General features: G+C 44.2%; 1 protein-coding gene across 1 annotated transcript in view; it reads left to right on the top strand.

The window, feature by feature from the left end:
- LOC140487256 (F-box only protein 2-like) overlaps positions 1 to 10,372 on the top strand; it is a 170,730-nt gene extending 160,358 nt beyond the window's left edge. The window contains exons 3-5 of the mRNA XM_072586883.1: positions 3,458 to 3,553; positions 9,747 to 9,882; positions 10,171 to 10,372. Of these exons, the coding sequence (XP_072442984.1) occupies positions 3,458 to 3,553; positions 9,747 to 9,882; positions 10,171 to 10,305 (367 nt within the window). The 3' untranslated portion in view covers positions 10,306 to 10,372. The remainder of the gene's footprint in view (positions 1 to 3,457; positions 3,554 to 9,746; positions 9,883 to 10,170) is intronic.
- Positions 10,373 to 17,433: the final 7,061 nt, after the last annotated feature.

The raw sequence follows: 17,433 nt of genomic DNA, 5'->3' as shown, positions 1-17,433 counted from the left end.
AGGATCTGGACCAGATGGGCCAATGGACTGAGAAGTGGCAGATGGAGTTTAATTCAGATAAATGCAAGGTGCTGCATTTTGGGAAAGCAAATCTTAGCAGGACTTATACACTTAATGGTAAGGTCCTAGGGAGTGTTGATGAAGAAAGAGACCTTGGAGTGCAGGTTCATAGCTCCTTGAAAGTGGAGTCGCAGGTAGGTAGGATAGTGAAGAAAGCGTTTGGTATGCTTTCCTTTATTGGTCAGAGTATTGAGTACAGGAGTTAGGAGGGCATGTTGTGGCTGTACAGGATATTGGTTAGGCCACTGTTGGAATTTTGCGTGCAATTCTGGTCTCCTTCCTATTGGAAAGATGTTGTGAAACTTGAAAGGGTTCAGAAAAGCTTTACAAGGATGTTGCCAGGGTTGGAGGATTTGAGCTATTGGGAGAGGCTGAACAGGCTGGGACTATTTACCCTGAAGCATCAGAGGCTGAGGGGTGACCTTATAGAGGTCTACACAATGATGAGGGGCAAGGATAGGATAAGTCTTTTCCCTGGGGTTGAGGAGTCCAGAAATAGAGGTAGTACGTGTATGGATTGAACTGCCAGAGGAAGCGGTGGAGGCTGGTACAATTGCAACATTTAAGAGGCATTTGGATGGGTATATGAATAGGAAGGGTTTGGAGGGATATGAGATGGGTGCTGGCAGGTGGGACTAGTTTGGGTTGGGATATCTGGTCGGCATGGACGGGTTGGACGGAAGAGTCTGTACCAATGCTGTACATCTCTATGATTCTATGATTCTCACATACCAAGTAAGTCTTTTCATTGAAAACTCAATTTTAAAAAATGTATTAGATTACTTACAGTGTGGAAACAGGTCCTTCGGCCCAACAAGTCTACACCGACCCATCGAAGCGCAACCCACCCAGACCCATTCCCCTACATTTACCCCTTCACCTAACACTACGGGCAATTTTCCATGGCCAATTCACCTAACCTGCACATTTTTGAACTGTGGGAGGAAACCGGAGCATCCAGAGGAAACCCACGCAGATACGGGGAGAATGTGCAAACTCCACACAGACAGTCGCCTGAGGTTTCTTTCGTAGGATGTGGGCATCGCTGGCAAGACCAGCATTCATAGCCCATTCTTAACTGAGGGGCTTGCTCCACCTTTAAAAGTCACATTACTCGAGCCCACATGTAGGCCAGATCAGCTAAGGATGGCTGATTTCCTTCCCTCGCGGACATTAGCAGGCAATTATAGTCTCAGTAAAATGAGCATTAATCTATCAACTCAAACCTCACTGTGATGAGGAATGAACCCATGCCTGGAGAACATTTGCCTGGCCTTCATATAGTAATCCAATGACATTACCGCCACACAACTCACCTTCAATTACTATAGCAACTACAGCCATTTTGAGAATCCATATGACTCTGCGAAAAAAGGTGTTTCTTGATTTCTCTGTTAAACACTTTGCCTCTGTTTTTGAGATTAATTTATTTACTCTCCATTTCCCTAACTATTCCCGCTTCCCCCCACCTCCCCCCCCCCCCCCCCAATTCCCATCATCTTGAACCCAGCTCCAAATCCTCTGAGCTACGCTAACCTGCAATTCCAATAATGGCCATTGCTTCCCATTGGCGCTGTTGACAGTGCAGGACTGCTGGCCATGGAATTGGTGAGACTGAAACCATTAACACTGCTCCCCGAGTTAACTTGCTGCAGGTTAGCAACTGCTGCCCCTAAAGGGCTGGCTGTGCTGAAATCAGACCATGTGATGATAGAGCTTCCAGTAGCCTGCCCCTCCACACACCACTGTGGATGGGCAACATCTCTGACTCAGGTTTGCTGCAGTGCTCCAGCAAGGCTCAGTGCAAGCTGGAACAGCAGAATCACATGTTCCGCATGGGGACCCTGCAATCTTCAGGACTCAGTATTGAGTTCAGTAACATTAAGCACCATCTTCCATGTCCTTTACCCAACCCCACACCTCAGCCCTTGCCATTACATACACTGCTGTTAGCACAGCTGACCCATTTTCACCCACTTAGGGTCTCCATTATTAGCTTTTCTTTCTCCCTGGCTCACCATTATCCTCCAACTTGGCACCGCCCTCTTGAACTGTCCTACCTGTCCATCTTTTCTCCCACCTATCCGTTCCTGCCTCTGCTCTGTCATCATCACCCCTCACCTATTGCCTTCCCAGCTATCTTGCCCCAGTCCCACCCTCCCCCTCCCATTTATCTCTCAGCCCCCTTGAGCCTCCCCCACATTCTTGATGAAGCGTTTATGCTCAAAACATCGACTCCCTGCTCCGCGGATACTGCCTGACCTGCTATGCGTTTGCAGCACCACACTCTTTGACTCCGATCTCTAACATGTGGAGTCCTCACTTTCTCCTCACTATTACCCATCCCATGTATAGCATTCTGATTCTCTGGGCTCCATTTCCTCCTATCGCTTACCCCTTTGTTCTCAGCCCCTACCTTCAGCTTTTGTTCCACCTTTGCCTGAATGAATGTGAAGATTGGGTGGGCAAAAGATAAATCAACTGGGATGATTGTTGTATCTCCTTAAATGGAATTGGATAAGTGTACTGGGAAGGTGTAACCTCCTTGAAATGTAAATGCTCATCAATGTTACAGGTTGCATTTAAAACTGTCCGATCGATGGTTGCAGTAACAATTCGCCATTTCCAATTTTGACAGAGGAATTTGCCTTCTGGGAACTCACCAGTAACAGCAGAGATAGATGGGAGGTGGAAGACCTTCCAGGAGGCTTCGGAAAGCCCTTTCCAAATCCAGAGATCCAGAAATATTTTGTCACCTCTTACGGGTATGACATGGGTCGCAGTCCCTCAGCACCATTTTGATTTATCCCGGTCTCCGGGACCAGCCCCAGCATTCCCTCTAATTTTCCGAATAGCTGCCTTGGCCCCTAAGGGCAATCCATGACAGTGAATCCTGGCAGCAGCACTCCATGCCGTGATTAGCGCGCTGACTCTGAATGGTGCGCACAGAGTATCAGAGTTGCTACACACTTATGGGGCTGTGTAGCTTACAAGGAATGCTGGGACATGAGCTCAATGGGCAGAATTGTCTCTCTGTGAGTTGTGAAATGTCATTGTATTGGACCCCTCCAGGCCAGTAGAAAGGGAAGACTAGTACCAGAGGTGAGGCTGATGCTGAACTCAGCCATCCCCACTTGATCAGTGTCATAGGAACTGGAGTAGGCCAATCAGCCCATCAAAACATGCCCCACCGTTCAGTGCAATCATGTCTGATTGAACATTGGATTTGTGGTCTTTGTGTGGGACAATCAAACAGAACTGCATAGATGAAGCATGAATGAGTTTGAGCTCGGTCTTTAAATGTGGAAGCAACTGTCTTGCTCACAGCCAAGTACGGAAGTTCGAGTAAAAGCTGTTGAGAACGGAGTTCACTTGTTGCATTTTTCTCTCAATTAAGGTGGTGTGAAAAATCTCAACTGATTAACCTCATCTCAGAAGGATTTGAGGCAGGGATCCTGGATAACATTCAACCTCCTATCACACTGCGGGACTGGTAAGCTGGGAAGTGTGCAGGCACTTCTTTCCTTTTCTCCACACTCAGGCCGATGCCTGGGGTTCGCCGATTGCTCTGGTGGTCTCTCTCCAGCAGGCTGTGGGAACTTCAAAAATCCGGAATTCAACTAGGGCAACTCCGCTGGAGAGAGAGCCTGAACCGAACTCACTGTTTATAGCCTGACCAGCCAGTCGGAATGTATCTCCGCACAGTAGTCATGACTGCCACCAATGCCTGGGCCATTCCCTGTCTTGCTGGCTGGACAATGGCCACCTGGTACCTACCACTCGGGCGGTACCCCAAAGCGAGAGAAGAACAGAGATCAAACTGCTTATCCTGGCCAGCAATCCCCCTTGAGTGGGCAGATCAAATCTCCCAGATCACCCTTCGGTCCTTGACACTGGAATTATAGTCTGGGATCTGCGGTGAACTCAGCCAGAATTGGTGTACACAGATGGACTCAAATATGAGTTCCAAATTACCAGGGAACTTTATTACAGAAAAAAATTCAACTTGCCCAATCCGTACATTACTTCGATGAAACTTATACTCGATACTCTGTTATAAAATATAAGAAAACTGGAATGGGCACGACATAAATCTTTAATCTTACACAATTTACAGGGTACTCACACTTTAAGAATTACACAACCACTCTCCCCACTAGGCCTAACCAAATACTCCAGAGTATAAGTGCCCCAGGCCTTACGGTCTCAGGGGGACTTGTTGCTTGTCCAGTGGGACTCCCTCTCTGCCTTGGGGTGTTATTGCAGAATTCCAAGTCCGAGGTCACAGACAGGGTCGATGTCTTCAGCCCCAAAGGGTTGGTGTCCAGAGACTCAGCGAGCTCAGAGTGAGCAGAGTGAAAAGGAAAAGAGCCCCCGATAGCTGGGCCTGCTGCCCCCCGCTGCCCCCTTTACCCGTGTGATTCCAAAGGGCCGGCCGGTTCCACCCCCCATTTCACAAAGCATCTCCAGAGATTGCTGGGGCCGGATTAATCTAATCATTCGTGGAAACAACGGGGTCGATACCATCCCAAATTAACTTCACTGAACCTTTGATGACTTCATGCAGCCTCCCAAATTGTTTTCAGATTAGAGTAAATCATTATCCCCTTAACTCAATAGGCTCCATTGTTTACAGTTTTGAGGTTCAGTACCATTTCTACGCCTGTTCCTTGATTCGACGTCTGGCGTGTGTCGCTTTGTTGGTCAAGTTATCTCATACCCCTGAGGTTCTATGTCCCCAGAAGAAGATGTGTCCTTATTCTGGCAGGCCTGCTGGGAAATCCTGCCTGCAAAGAGGCCAGGTTGACCAGTTTTTCACAAAAGGCCATTTTCTTTCAGACTTTCCTTTTAAAACTGGGGATTGCCCTGAAACTGCTGAAGCAGCACATTGTCTTTCAGTCAGTGAGGTAGCACAATATCCACCCCTTCAAAGTCTGAGTTGAATATTAATGGAAAATACTGTCTCCTGACACTTTGCAAAACTGTACCATAAGACCATAAGACATAGTCATAGAATCATAGAGATGTACAGCACAGAAATAGACCCTTCAGTCCAACTCGTCCATGCCAACCAGATATCCCAACCCAATCTAGTTGCACCTGCCAGCACCTGGCCCAGATCCCTCCAAACCCTTCCTATTCATATACCCATCCAAATGCCTTTTAAATGTTGTAATTGTATTAGCCTCCGACACTTGCTCATTCCATACACATACCACCCTCTGTGTGAAAATGTTGCCCCTTAGGTTTATTTATATCTTTCCCCTCTCACCCTAAGCCTATGCCCTCTAGTTCTGGAATCCTCCACCCCAGGGAAAAGATTTTATCTATTTATCCTATCCATGCCCCTCATGATTTTATAAACCTCTATAAGGTCAGTCCTCAGCCTACAATGCTCCAGTGAAAATGGCCCCAGCCTATTCAACCTCTCCCTGTAGCTCAAATTCTCCAACCCTGGCAACATCTTTTCTGAACTCTTTCAAGTTTCACATCTTTCCGATAGGAAGGAGACCAGAATTGCATGCAATATTCCAACAGTGGCCTAACCAATGTCCTGTACAAATGCTACATGACCTCCCAACTCCTGTACTCAATACTCTGACCAATAAAGGAAGCATACCAAACACCTACTTCACTATCCTATCGACCTGTGACTCCACTTTCAAGGAGCTATGAACCTGCACTCCAAGGTCTCTTTGTTTAGCAACACCCCCTAGGACCTTACCATTAAGTGTATAAATCCTGATAAGATTTGCTTTTCCAAAATGAGGAAACTTGCATTTATCTAAATTAAACTCCATCTGCCACTTCTCAGCCCATTGGTCCACCTGATCAAGTTCCTGTTGTAACCTGAGGAAACCTTCTTTGCTGTCCACTGCACCTCCAATTTTGGTGTCATCTGCAAACTTACTAACTGTACCTCTTATGCTCACATCCAAATCATTTATATAAATGATGGAAAGTAGTGGACCCAGCACCGATCCATGTGGCACTCCACTGGTCACAGGTCTCTAGTCTGAAAAACAACCCTCCACCATCACCCTCTTCCTTCTACTTTGGAGCTAGTTTTGTATCCAAATGACAAGTTCTCCCTGTATACCATGAGATCTAACCTTGCTCACCATTCTCCCAATGGATACCTTGTCGAACGCCTTGCTGAAGTCCATATAGATCACATCCAATGCTCTGCCCTCATCAATCCTCTTTGTTACTTCTTCAAAAAACTCAATCAAGTTTGTGAGACATGATTTCCCATGCACAAAGCCATGTTGGCTATTCCTAATCAGTCCTTGCCTTTACAAATGCATGTACATCCTGTCCCTCAGGATTCCCTCCAACAACTTGCCCACCACTGAGGTCAGGCTCACTGGTCTATAGTTCACTGGCTTGTCCTTACCACCTTTCTGAAACAGTGGCAGCATGTTAGCCAACCTCCAGTCTTCCGGCACCTCACCTGTGACTATCAATAATACAAATATCTCAGTAAGAGGCCCAGCAATCACTTCCCTATCTTCCCACAGAGTTCTAGGATACACCTGATCAAGTCCTGGGGATCTATCCACGTTTACGCATTTCAAGACATCCAGCACTTCCTCCTCTGTAATATGGACATTTTTCAAGACCTTACCATCTATTTCCCTACATTCTGTATCTTCCATCTCCTTCTCCACAGTAAATACTGATGCAAAATACTCGTTTAGTGTCTCCCCATCTTCTGCAGCTCCACACAAAGACTGCCTTGCTGGTCTATGAGGTGCCCTATTCTCTCCCTAGTTACCCTTTTGTCCTTAATGTATTTGTAAAAACCTTTGGATTCTCCTTAACTTTATTTGCCAAAGCTATCTCATGTCCCCTTTTTGCCCTCCTGACTTCCCTTTTAGGTATACTCCTACTTCCTTTATACTCTTTGAAGGATTCACTCGATCTATCCTGCCTATACCTTACATATGCTTCCTTCTTTTTCTTAACCAAACCCTCAATTTCTTTAGTCATCCATTATTCCCTATACCTACCAGCCTTCCCTTTCACCCTGACAGGAATATACTTTCTCTGGATTCTTGTTATCTCATTTCTGAAGGCTTCCCATTTTCCAGCCGTCCCTTCACCTGTGAACATCTGACCCCAATCAGCTTTTGAAAGTTCTTGCCTAATACTGTCAAAATTGGCCTTTCTCCAATTTAGAACTTCAACTTTTAGATCTGGTCTATCCTTTTCCATCACCATTTTAAAACGAATAGAATTATGGTCGCTGGCCCCAAAGTGCTCCCCCACTGACACCTCAGTCACCTGCCCTGCCTTATTTCCCAAGAGTAGGTCAAGTTTTGCACTTTCTCGAGTAGGTACATCCACATACTGAATCAGAAAATTGTCTTGTACACACTTAACAAATTCCTCTCCATTTAAACCTTTAACACTATAGCAGTCCCAGTCGATGTTTGGAAAGTTAAAATCCCCTACCATAACCACCCTATTATTCTTACAGATAACTGAGATCTCCTTACAAGTTTGTATCTCAATTTCCCTCTGACTATTGGGTGGTCTATAATACAATCCCAATAAGATGATCATCCGTTTTGTATTTCTCAGTTCTACCCAAATAACTTCCCTGGATGTATTTACGGGAATATCCTCCCTCAGCACAGCTGGAATGCTATACCTTATCAAAAACACCACTTCCCATCCTCTCTTGCCTCCCTTTCTATCCTTCCTGTAGCATTTGTATCCTGGAACATTAAGCTGCCACACCTGCCCATCCCTGAGCCATGTTTCTGTAATTGCTATGATATCCCAGTCCCAAATTCCTAACTATGCCCTGAGTTCATCTGCCTTCCCTGTTAAGCCTCTTCCATTGAAATAAACGCAGTTTAATTTATCAGTCCTACCTTGTTCTCTGCTTTGACCCTGCCTGCCCTGACTGTTTGACTCACCTTTGTTCACAACTGTACCAGTCTCAAAATTATATCTTTCCTCACTATCTCCCTGGGTCCCACCCCGCCACCTTACTAGTTTAAATCCTCCCCAGCAGCTCTCGCAAATTTCCCAGCCAGTATATTAGTTCCCTTCCAATTTAGGTGCAATTTGTCCTTCTGGTACAGGTCACTTCTACCCCAAAAGAGCTTCCAATGATCCAAAAATGTGAATCCTTCTCCCATACACCAGCTCCTCAGCCATGCATTCATCTACTCTATCCTCCTATTCCTGCCCTCACTAGCTCGTAGCACTGGGAGTAATCCAGATATTACTACTCTCGAGGACCTCCTTTTTAAATTTCTGCCTAACTCTCTGTAATCTCCCTTCAGAATCTCAACCTTTTCCCTTCCTATGTCATTGGTTCCAATGTCTACAATGACCTCCTGCTGGTCCCTCTCCCCCTTGAGAACATTCAGCACCCTCTCTGAGACATCCTTGATCCTGGCACCAGGGAAGCAACACACCATTCTGATTTTTCGCTGCTGGCCACAGAAACATCTGCCTGTGCCTTAGACTAGAGAGTCCCCTAACAAAATTGATCTCTTGGAACCGGACGCATCCCTCGTTGCATTAGAGCCAGTCTCAATACCAGAAACTTGGCTGTTCGTGCTACATTCCCCTGAGAATCCATCACCCCCTACATTTTTAAAAAACAGTTTGAAATGAGGACAGCCACAGAAGACACTAACTGCCTACCTCTCTTACCTTTCCTGGAGTTAACCCATCTATGTGACTGTATCTGCGACTTTTCCCCCTTCCTATAACTGCCATCCATCACATCCCCTTGCTCTTGTAAATTCCTCATTGCCTCTAACTGTCTCTCCAACTGATCCATGCAATCTGATAGGATTTGCAACCAATGGCATTTATTGCCAATATAATCCTCAGTAACACATAAACTTTCCCTAAACTCCCACATCCAACAAGAAGAGCATGTCATTCTACTGAAGGCCATTTTTGCTTCTTTCAATCTACAGACCCAGAAAATAGCACTGTCTTATTCCTTTACAAAACACTGCTCCAGGTTAAATTAATGTTTATGGCTTATATTTTAAGTTTAATCAAGAGACAGATCTCAGTAAAACATATAATCAAGAAATGCTCCATATATAATCATTTCACTGGGCATATCAGGAACCTTCAATATTTGTGTGTCAGGTTGTTCTGTGTTTTCAGCCGTGGATAAGCTGAGAAGGAAAGAAAACATCGAGCAGGATTTCCTGAGATAGGTACACTTGTTCAAAGATGTGCAGGTTAGGTGGATTGGCCACGTTAAAATGCCTGTACTACCCAGGGATGTGCAGTCTCGGTGGGTTAACCATGGGAAATGCAAGGTTAAAAGGATAGAGTGCAGTGAGGTCCAGGTGAAATCCTACTTGCAGGGTCGACTAAGACTCAATGGGCTGAATGGTGTGCTTCCATACTGTATGGATTCTCTGATTCTGTGTAAACATAATATCTGGATTCGATTGGGCTTTACTGTGATGCCTTCTGCGGTTGACTGACTTGACAACACATGCCATGCAGTGCAGGAGAGTGGTAACGATATATTGATGTCGTTAGACTAGTAAACAACAGCCCAGGACAATGGGTTCACATCCCACTATAGTGGATGATGAAATTCAATGAGTACGCCATGCTGTCTCAATACTGATGTACTCGCTGAGAAGTACCTGCTCTCATTCGCTTGCGATGATTATCCTTCTCCCCCTAAGGTACGCGGGGAGGCATGATTGTGGTTTTGAGTATGAACCACATGTTGAGCTCCTCTCTGAAGACATGAGCAAGATCCAGGAGTACAAGACTGACAAGATTCGTGGCCCCCAGTGGAATGATGCAGAATGGAGGGAGGTACGTGAAAAACGAGTAAATCCATCATTTACACATGACAAAAGTTATGGTTAAAGGGGAAGGGATGTCTATGGACAAGTACCTCTAGTTAGAAATACAATCTTTAACATCTCAGGTTTACAAAACTGCTCTTGTTAGCAATGAATTACAATGCCACACTTCCCTTAATATTTCTGTTGCTTTGGGATGTGTACTATGTAAAAAGAAGTTGTATAAAATCCAGCTGCTGTTGAATGTGACTATTCCCGCCTGATGGTTCAGTAATGAATTACTTTGCTTTTTCTGCAGGTATCAAACACTTTCACAAACTATGGGTCTGGTGTACGATATGTAATGTTTACACATGGAGGAAAGGACTCTAAGTGGTGGGCAGGGTGGTATGGAGCCAGAGTCACCAACAGCAGCGTCACCATTGAGCAATAACCATGCCCAAAAACCCACCTCCTGATGCTTTCAGAACTGACTTTGCAACAATTTTATTTAGCGTGGCATGAGCTGCATTCCTCAGCAGGTCCCAGTACAAATGTGTCATTGCACACGCCATTCGATAAACACTGTTTATGCCAGACGAACAAATATCAAACATGGGCATAATTAACAGTTAGCAGAGGAGCTAAGCTGGGAGAAGGCCCAAGAAAATCCCTCTCCTCTCCTGTCTCCACTCCCCTGGCAAATGAATACATGTACTGCATTGAGTGCCAACTTGGAAAATAGCGGAGGCAAGCAGTTCATTTTATCTACCCGCACCCCGGTACAACGAATGCATGCACTGATGAAGAGTTTTTGCCTGAAATGTCGATGCTGCCTGACCTGCTGTGTTTTTCCAGCACCACTCTAATCTTGACTCTAATCTCCAGCATCTGCAGTACCCACTTTCACCACAATGAATGCATGCACTACGCCACACTGCCTTGGCCTGTTTAGTCTGGTCCGTTTGGACTGCAAGTACAAAACCAGGTGATAAATCCACGTGACGCAATCACAAACCAATAGCTATGCAACTCAGAGTGTAACCATTCTGACATTTCTCTGCTGTCATCTCTATCTGTGCTAATTTGAGGTGAACAGGATTGAAGATATCCTGAGCCATTCTGCTAGAGTTTACCAGAGAAGAAACGATCAATTTTCAAGCCAATCTATAATGTTATTGAGTGATTGAGAAAATAATTTGCATTAATTGGATTTGAAACACTATTATTGGCTTTACATGCTTTAAATTTACCAATGAACTTATTAAATCCGATTGGCAAATAATTATGATGTGTATTAAATTTAATGGATAATTATTATTTAACAGCCCATTCTTGAAAGAAACATATTTCTTCCAACCTCGGATTCTGAACCATTCTCCTTGAAAACCTGGTGTTCTGCAGCGTCAGAGGGCCTACAGGAAACACAGAGATTCCAGAGTCACAGGCAAGCTTAGATGGAACCATTTGTGAAATCCTTGTATTGGCTGCAGGAAATAATTAAGCTTAATTGGCAAGGAATAGAAATAAACAATGCATTTTGGTAATTAATGAGATGCGTGGAAACAATAGGTCCAGATTTGGGGGTAAATGTCATTCACAGTAAATAGGAGCTACAATATTTCAAATGTATGCTCCCGTTTGTAAAGTGAATAAACGTAGTGTTTAACTAATTGTCCATATGGTGTGATGTGTTACAGTCAAAATCATACAAATCCTGAATGTGAGATAATCAGTTAGGATATTTGAACCTGAGGCTAAATATGTAAAAAGGTTAAAAAAAAGTTGTATCAGTTCAATAAACTGTTACTGACTGATTTGTGGTCTTAACATGTTCTGATTCTGCTCCACAATGCCAGGTAGATGCCAGTACTGTCACTGTATGAATGGCCTGGCTAATTCTGGAGCACAGGCTTCAGGATTATTGCTGGAAACTTGTCAGGCCCAATCACCTTCATAATACCCAACACCTTGTCTATTCTTGATATCTCATGGAGTGAACGGAAGTGGTTGAAAGCTGACATTTGATGCTGGGCACCCCCTGAGGAAGGTGAGATGGAATACATTTGAGAGATTTTCTGCATCTTCTTCCATGAAAGCAGAGAAAGTATTTGGAAGCCATCATGTGGAGGAGCCAGTATTGGGCTGGAGTGGACAAAGTTGTGTCTTATGGTCCTGCTCCACAGCTACCTGATGAAGGAGCAGTTCCTTGAAAGCTAGTGCTTCCAAGTAAACATTGTTGGACTATAACCTGGTGTAAAATAATTGGAGGCAGTTCAAAAGAGATTAATTTAGGCAGATTCCTGGGACAAAGCAGTTGACTTATCAAGAATGGCTGAAGAAGTTAAGCCTTTACTCATTAGAGTTTGGAAGACGGAAGGTTGGCTTTACTGAAAGGTACAAGTTTCTAAACGTGCTTGATAGGGCAGATGTTGAGATGGTGTTTCCATTAGGAGGGGATGCTAAAACTGAGATTGAAGGTTTCACGCAGAGTTGTGAATGCCTGGAATTTTGTACCCCAGAGAGCTGTGGAGGCTGGATCACTGAAAGTATTTCAAGAGGAAGTAGGTAGATTTTTGAACTATCAGGGAGTTCAGGGCTACAATGAGCCAGCCTGAAAGGAACATTGAGGCTTGGGAAAGATCAGTCATGACCTTGTTGGAAGCTAGGGCAGGCGTGAAGGGTGAAATGGACTACTCCTGCTCTGATTTAAGTTCTTATGCTCCTTTTCGCATTACAGTCTCATGTTTCTTCACCCACAATATGTTAAGTTTCCCTGAACTCATGTAAATTTTTAACTTTCTCAGGCTCTGCTTCCCGTTGCACTGTTAATGATTGACTCTGTCTTGACGACATAGCATGAGAGTTTCTCTGAGAACAGCATTTGGAAGACCAACTGCTTTCATGTTGAGATGGGTTTTGTACAGTTTCCTTTGGCTAAATTAGTACTGAGTGTGGAGTAACTTTCCATTTTCGCAACCCATTATCCGCATCAATAATTTTCCGGTCCACTATCATAACATTAAATGTACAGTAAATCCCCCCTCTCCATCTTCTAGCCAAATGATGTGCCTCAGACCCAGTCCCAGAAGAGGAGATATTTAGCACCATTTCCATTGCCCACCTCACCCATTCCGTCACTCCTTTGGGTGACATTACAATTGATGCCAGCCATGAACTATTGGTTGCACTGTTGCATTTCATTGGCTGTGTAGACAAGCCCTACTCCAGGATTTCGCACATAACCTTGCTGAGATTTTAGAGCAACATGGTAGGAATGCTGCACGACCAGAGATACTGTCTCTCCAGGTAAGACTTGAAACTGAAAATGATCCCAATTCACTACTCAACGGTGTGTGGTTTGGACAAAGTTCTTGTAAATAGGTGGATTTTTTTTCTCTCCTTCACATCCCTAATTTACAATGTCAACCACGTGGTTCTGAAGTCACATGTAGACCAAGTAACAACAGCAGATTTCTTTCCCTAAAGGACATTAGTGAACCAAATGGGTTTTTCCGATAATTGACAACAGTTTCATCGTCATCATTAAACTTTTTAATTCTCCCATGGGACATTCCTAACTCAGGGTCTCGGTTGAGCTTCAAGTTCAGATGGAAAGATTCCATTGGGCTACAACACCTCCTGATATTGAATATTTCTAGAAACTATTTTTAGGAGACAAAAGGTCTTGTTGAAAGTTGCCCCATTTACCCTTTCATTCTTGCAGCATTAAATGGGGCCTGTAATCCTGATGAATGCTGTTACTTGCTTTAAGGTTATTTCCTGTATGACCCAATTGGTGCCACTCTGAGGTGTGGCCCTTTACTCCCACTCTCAAATTCTCAAGTTGCAGTGTCTTTCTCCTCTTCCCCAGATCACCCAGCACTGCTTCCCACTCCTGGATCTGCATTCCCATTCAGGACCAGGACTCAAACAGAAGCAGGAGCTCTGATGTTGAGGAAGTTCAGGCACTGATGGTTCAGAAGTGCTGGAGCTTTTGCTACCCATGATAGAGTCATAAAGATGTACAGCATGGAAACAGACCCTTCAGTCCAACCGTCCATGCTGACCAGATATCCCAACCCAATCTAGTCCCAACTGCCAGCACCCATCCCATATCCCTCCAAACCCTTCCTATTCATATACCCATCCAAATGCCTCTTAAATATTGCAATTGTACTAGCCTCCATCACTTCCTTTGGCAGCTCATTCCATACGCATACCACCCTCTGTGTGAAAAAGTTGCCCCTTAAGTCTCTTTTATATTTTTGCAAGGTCTGTGAAGGTTTGTAGCTCAGGTTGAGGTTTAGGGTGTAGGTTTGCTCACTGAGCTGTATCCAGACATTTCATTACCTGGCTGGGTAACATCATCAGTGACGACCTCCAAGTGAAGTGAAGCTGTTGTCTCCTGCCTTCTATTTATATCTTTCTCCTGGATGGGGTTCCTGGGGTTTGTGGTGATGTCATTTCCTGTTCGTTTTCTGAGGGGTTGATAGATGGCATCTAGATCTATGTGTTTGTTTATGGCGTTGTGGTTGGAGTGCCAGGCCTCTAGGAATTCTCTGGCATGTCTTTGCTTAGCCTGTCCCAGGATAGATGTGTTGTCCCAGTCGAAATGGTGGGTTTTTTTCATCCGTGTGTAGGGCTACGAGGGAGAGAGGGTCATGTCTTTTTGTGGCTAGCTGGTGTTCGTGTATCCTGGTGGCTAACTTTCTTCCTGTTTGTCCTACGTAGTATTTGTGGCAGTCCTTGCATGGAATTTTGTAGATGACATTGTTTTTTTCCATGGGTTGTACTGGGTCTTTTAAGTTTGTTAGTTTTTGTTTGAGATTGTTGGTGGGTTTGTGTGCTACTAGGATTCCGATGGGTCTCAGTAGTCTGGCTGTCATGACTCCACTTCCAAGAAGCTATGAACCTGCACCCCAAGGTATCTTTGTTCAGCAACACTCCCTAGGACCTTACCATTAAGTGTATAAGTCCTGATAAGATTTGCTTTCCCAAAATGCAGCCCCTTGCATTTATCTGAATTAAACTCCATCTGCCATTTCTCAGCCCATTAGTCCATCTGGTCAAGATCCTGTTGTAATCTGAGGTAACCTTCTTCACTGTCCAATACACCCCCAATTTTAGTGTCATCTGCAAACTTACTAACTGTACCTCTTATGCTCACATCCAAATCATTTATATAAATGACAAAAAGTAGAGGACCCAGCACCGATCCTTGTGGCACTCCATTGGTCACAGGCCTCCAGTCTGAAAAACAACCCTCCACCACCACCCTCTGTCTTCTACCTTTCAGCCAGTTCGGCTAGTTTGCCCTGTATTCTGTGAGATCTAACCGAGCTAACCAGTCTGCCATGGGGAACCTTGTCAAACGCTTTACTGAAGTCCATATAGATCACATCTACAGCTCTGCCCTCATCAGTCCAACTTGTCCACACAGACCAGATATTTTAAATTAATCTAGTCCCATTTGCCAACATTTGGCGCATATCCCTCTACACCCTTCCTATTCATGTGCCCTTCCAGGTGCCTTTTAAATATTGTATTGTACCAGCCTCCATCACTTTCTCTGGCAGCCCATTGCATCCACTCACCACCATCTGCGTGAAAAAGTTGCCTCTAGGTCCCTTATAACTCTTTCCCATCTCACCTTAAACCTGTGCCCTCTAGTTTTGAACTCCCCTATCTGGAGAAAAGACCTTCTCTGTTCACCCAATCCATGTCCCTCATGATTTTATAAACCTCCATCGGTTCACCCCTCAGCCTCCAAAGCTCCAGGGAAAATAGTCCCAGCCTATCCAGCCTCTCCCCCTAAGAAGGGATATGGGCTGGGTGCTGGCAGGTGGGATTAGATTGGGTTGGGATATCTGGTCAAGTTGGACTGAAGGGTCTGTTTCAGTGCTGCACATCTCTATGATTACTAGGGTAACATTCTTGTAAATCTTTTCTACATCTTTCCTCGCTGCCCTTTCTCCCCCAGTCCTCCTGAGTACTCAGAAAAGGAAAGCTACAAGCAGGAACATATTTTTAAAAAGTAATTGCAAAATCCCCAGCAATTCTGCACCATCAGGATTCCCACCACCGGTAACACTCCAGGTTCAGATTGGATCTGGTTCTTGAATGGGAACGCAAGTCCAAGAAAGCAAAGCAGAGACAGAGAGATCAAGCAACAGAGAGAGTTCACAACTTGGAGAATGGGGAGAGCCCTGAATTAACAAGGGTTGAGGAGTGGGAAGATCTGTAACACCCAGAAGGATCCGGAAAGAAGGCCAGGAAGGAGGTTGGGAAACAACAATGGGATACTTGTAGCAAGTTACATTTTTCTGTCATACTTTTAAACTTATTTCATTTTTAAAATGATTTTGTTTACCAATGGAGGAAGTTAGTAATATCAAATATTGAAATTAAACTGGTGGCTCAGTGGTTAGCACTGCTGCCTCCAGGCACGTGGGAACCATGTTCAAGTCCCACCTTGGGCGGGGGAACTGTCTGTGTTGAGTTTGCACATTCGCCCTATGTCTACATGGGTTTCCTGCGGGTGCTCCGGTTTCCTCCCACAATCATCAATTAGCCATTCTAAATTGACCGCAGTGTTAAGTGCATTAGTCAGGGGTAAATATAGGGTAGGGCAATGAGTTTGGGTGGGTTACTCTTCGGAGGGTCAGTGTGGACTTGTTGGGCCAAAGGGCTTGCTTCCATACTGTAAGGGAATCTAATCTTTAAAAAAAATATGGATTTTTGATAGGAAAAATCCCACGGAACCCAGTTACTATTTCAACATTGAAACTCCTCTGAGAACCAGCAACCTTTAAGTGAGGACTTCCTATACGGAGAAATATTCCCAAACTCATTTATAATCTCACTGCATTCAGTCACTAAACCAAAACTCCTTTGAATGTGCATTAAAGCATTCTAAATCTCTCTCCTGCATCCAACTTACAGATCAGAACAGTGACATTCTCGTAAGAAGTCAGAAATGACAGGGGACAGAATTTAAAACTGGGAAAGAAAAGAACTGACTAAATGAGAAACAGAATGACTAAATTTGTTAATAATCCCCCTTAAGACACGGTTACTCTTGTGAACCCACCTCATTTAGTTACTTTATTAATCTAACCTACTCACAAAAACTCAAACTAGTTTTGAGTATTTAACAAACACTTTATTGCATATAGTCTCTGCAACAACAGCTTACACAAGGCAATTACACAAATCAATTGGGTTCAAGCAGAGACAAAATACAGACATTCCCCATTTACATTGTAATCAGAAGGAAAGAGAAGCATTGGTTTATCTTGGTCAAGCTATGATGATATTTTGGTGGTTATCAGCATTGCCTAAAGCACATCCTTACAGACAGTGAGACCTCATCAGTGCAAAGGCTCTCTTTCACCTTGGTCATTGAAGTTTAGATGTAGATTTTAAGCTACTCATATTATGAAAATAAGATAATTTTGCAAATTTATTTCAGTGCCCTTGAACAGCTAAAAAACTAATTCAGGTCAGCCTCCCCAGTTGACAGCATGGTGGGAATCCTGTGTGTATGATAAGACAGACAAGTTCACAGTCACCTCTTAAC

The sequence above is a fragment of the Chiloscyllium punctatum genome, chromosome 16, assembly GCF_047496795.1.
Source record: "Chiloscyllium punctatum isolate Juve2018m chromosome 16, sChiPun1.3, whole genome shotgun sequence".
Classification (NCBI taxonomy): Eukaryota; Metazoa; Chordata; class Chondrichthyes; order Orectolobiformes; family Hemiscylliidae; genus Chiloscyllium; species Chiloscyllium punctatum.
The sequence above is the reverse complement of the archived record's forward strand: the minus strand, read 5'-3'. Positions and strand labels throughout refer to the sequence as shown.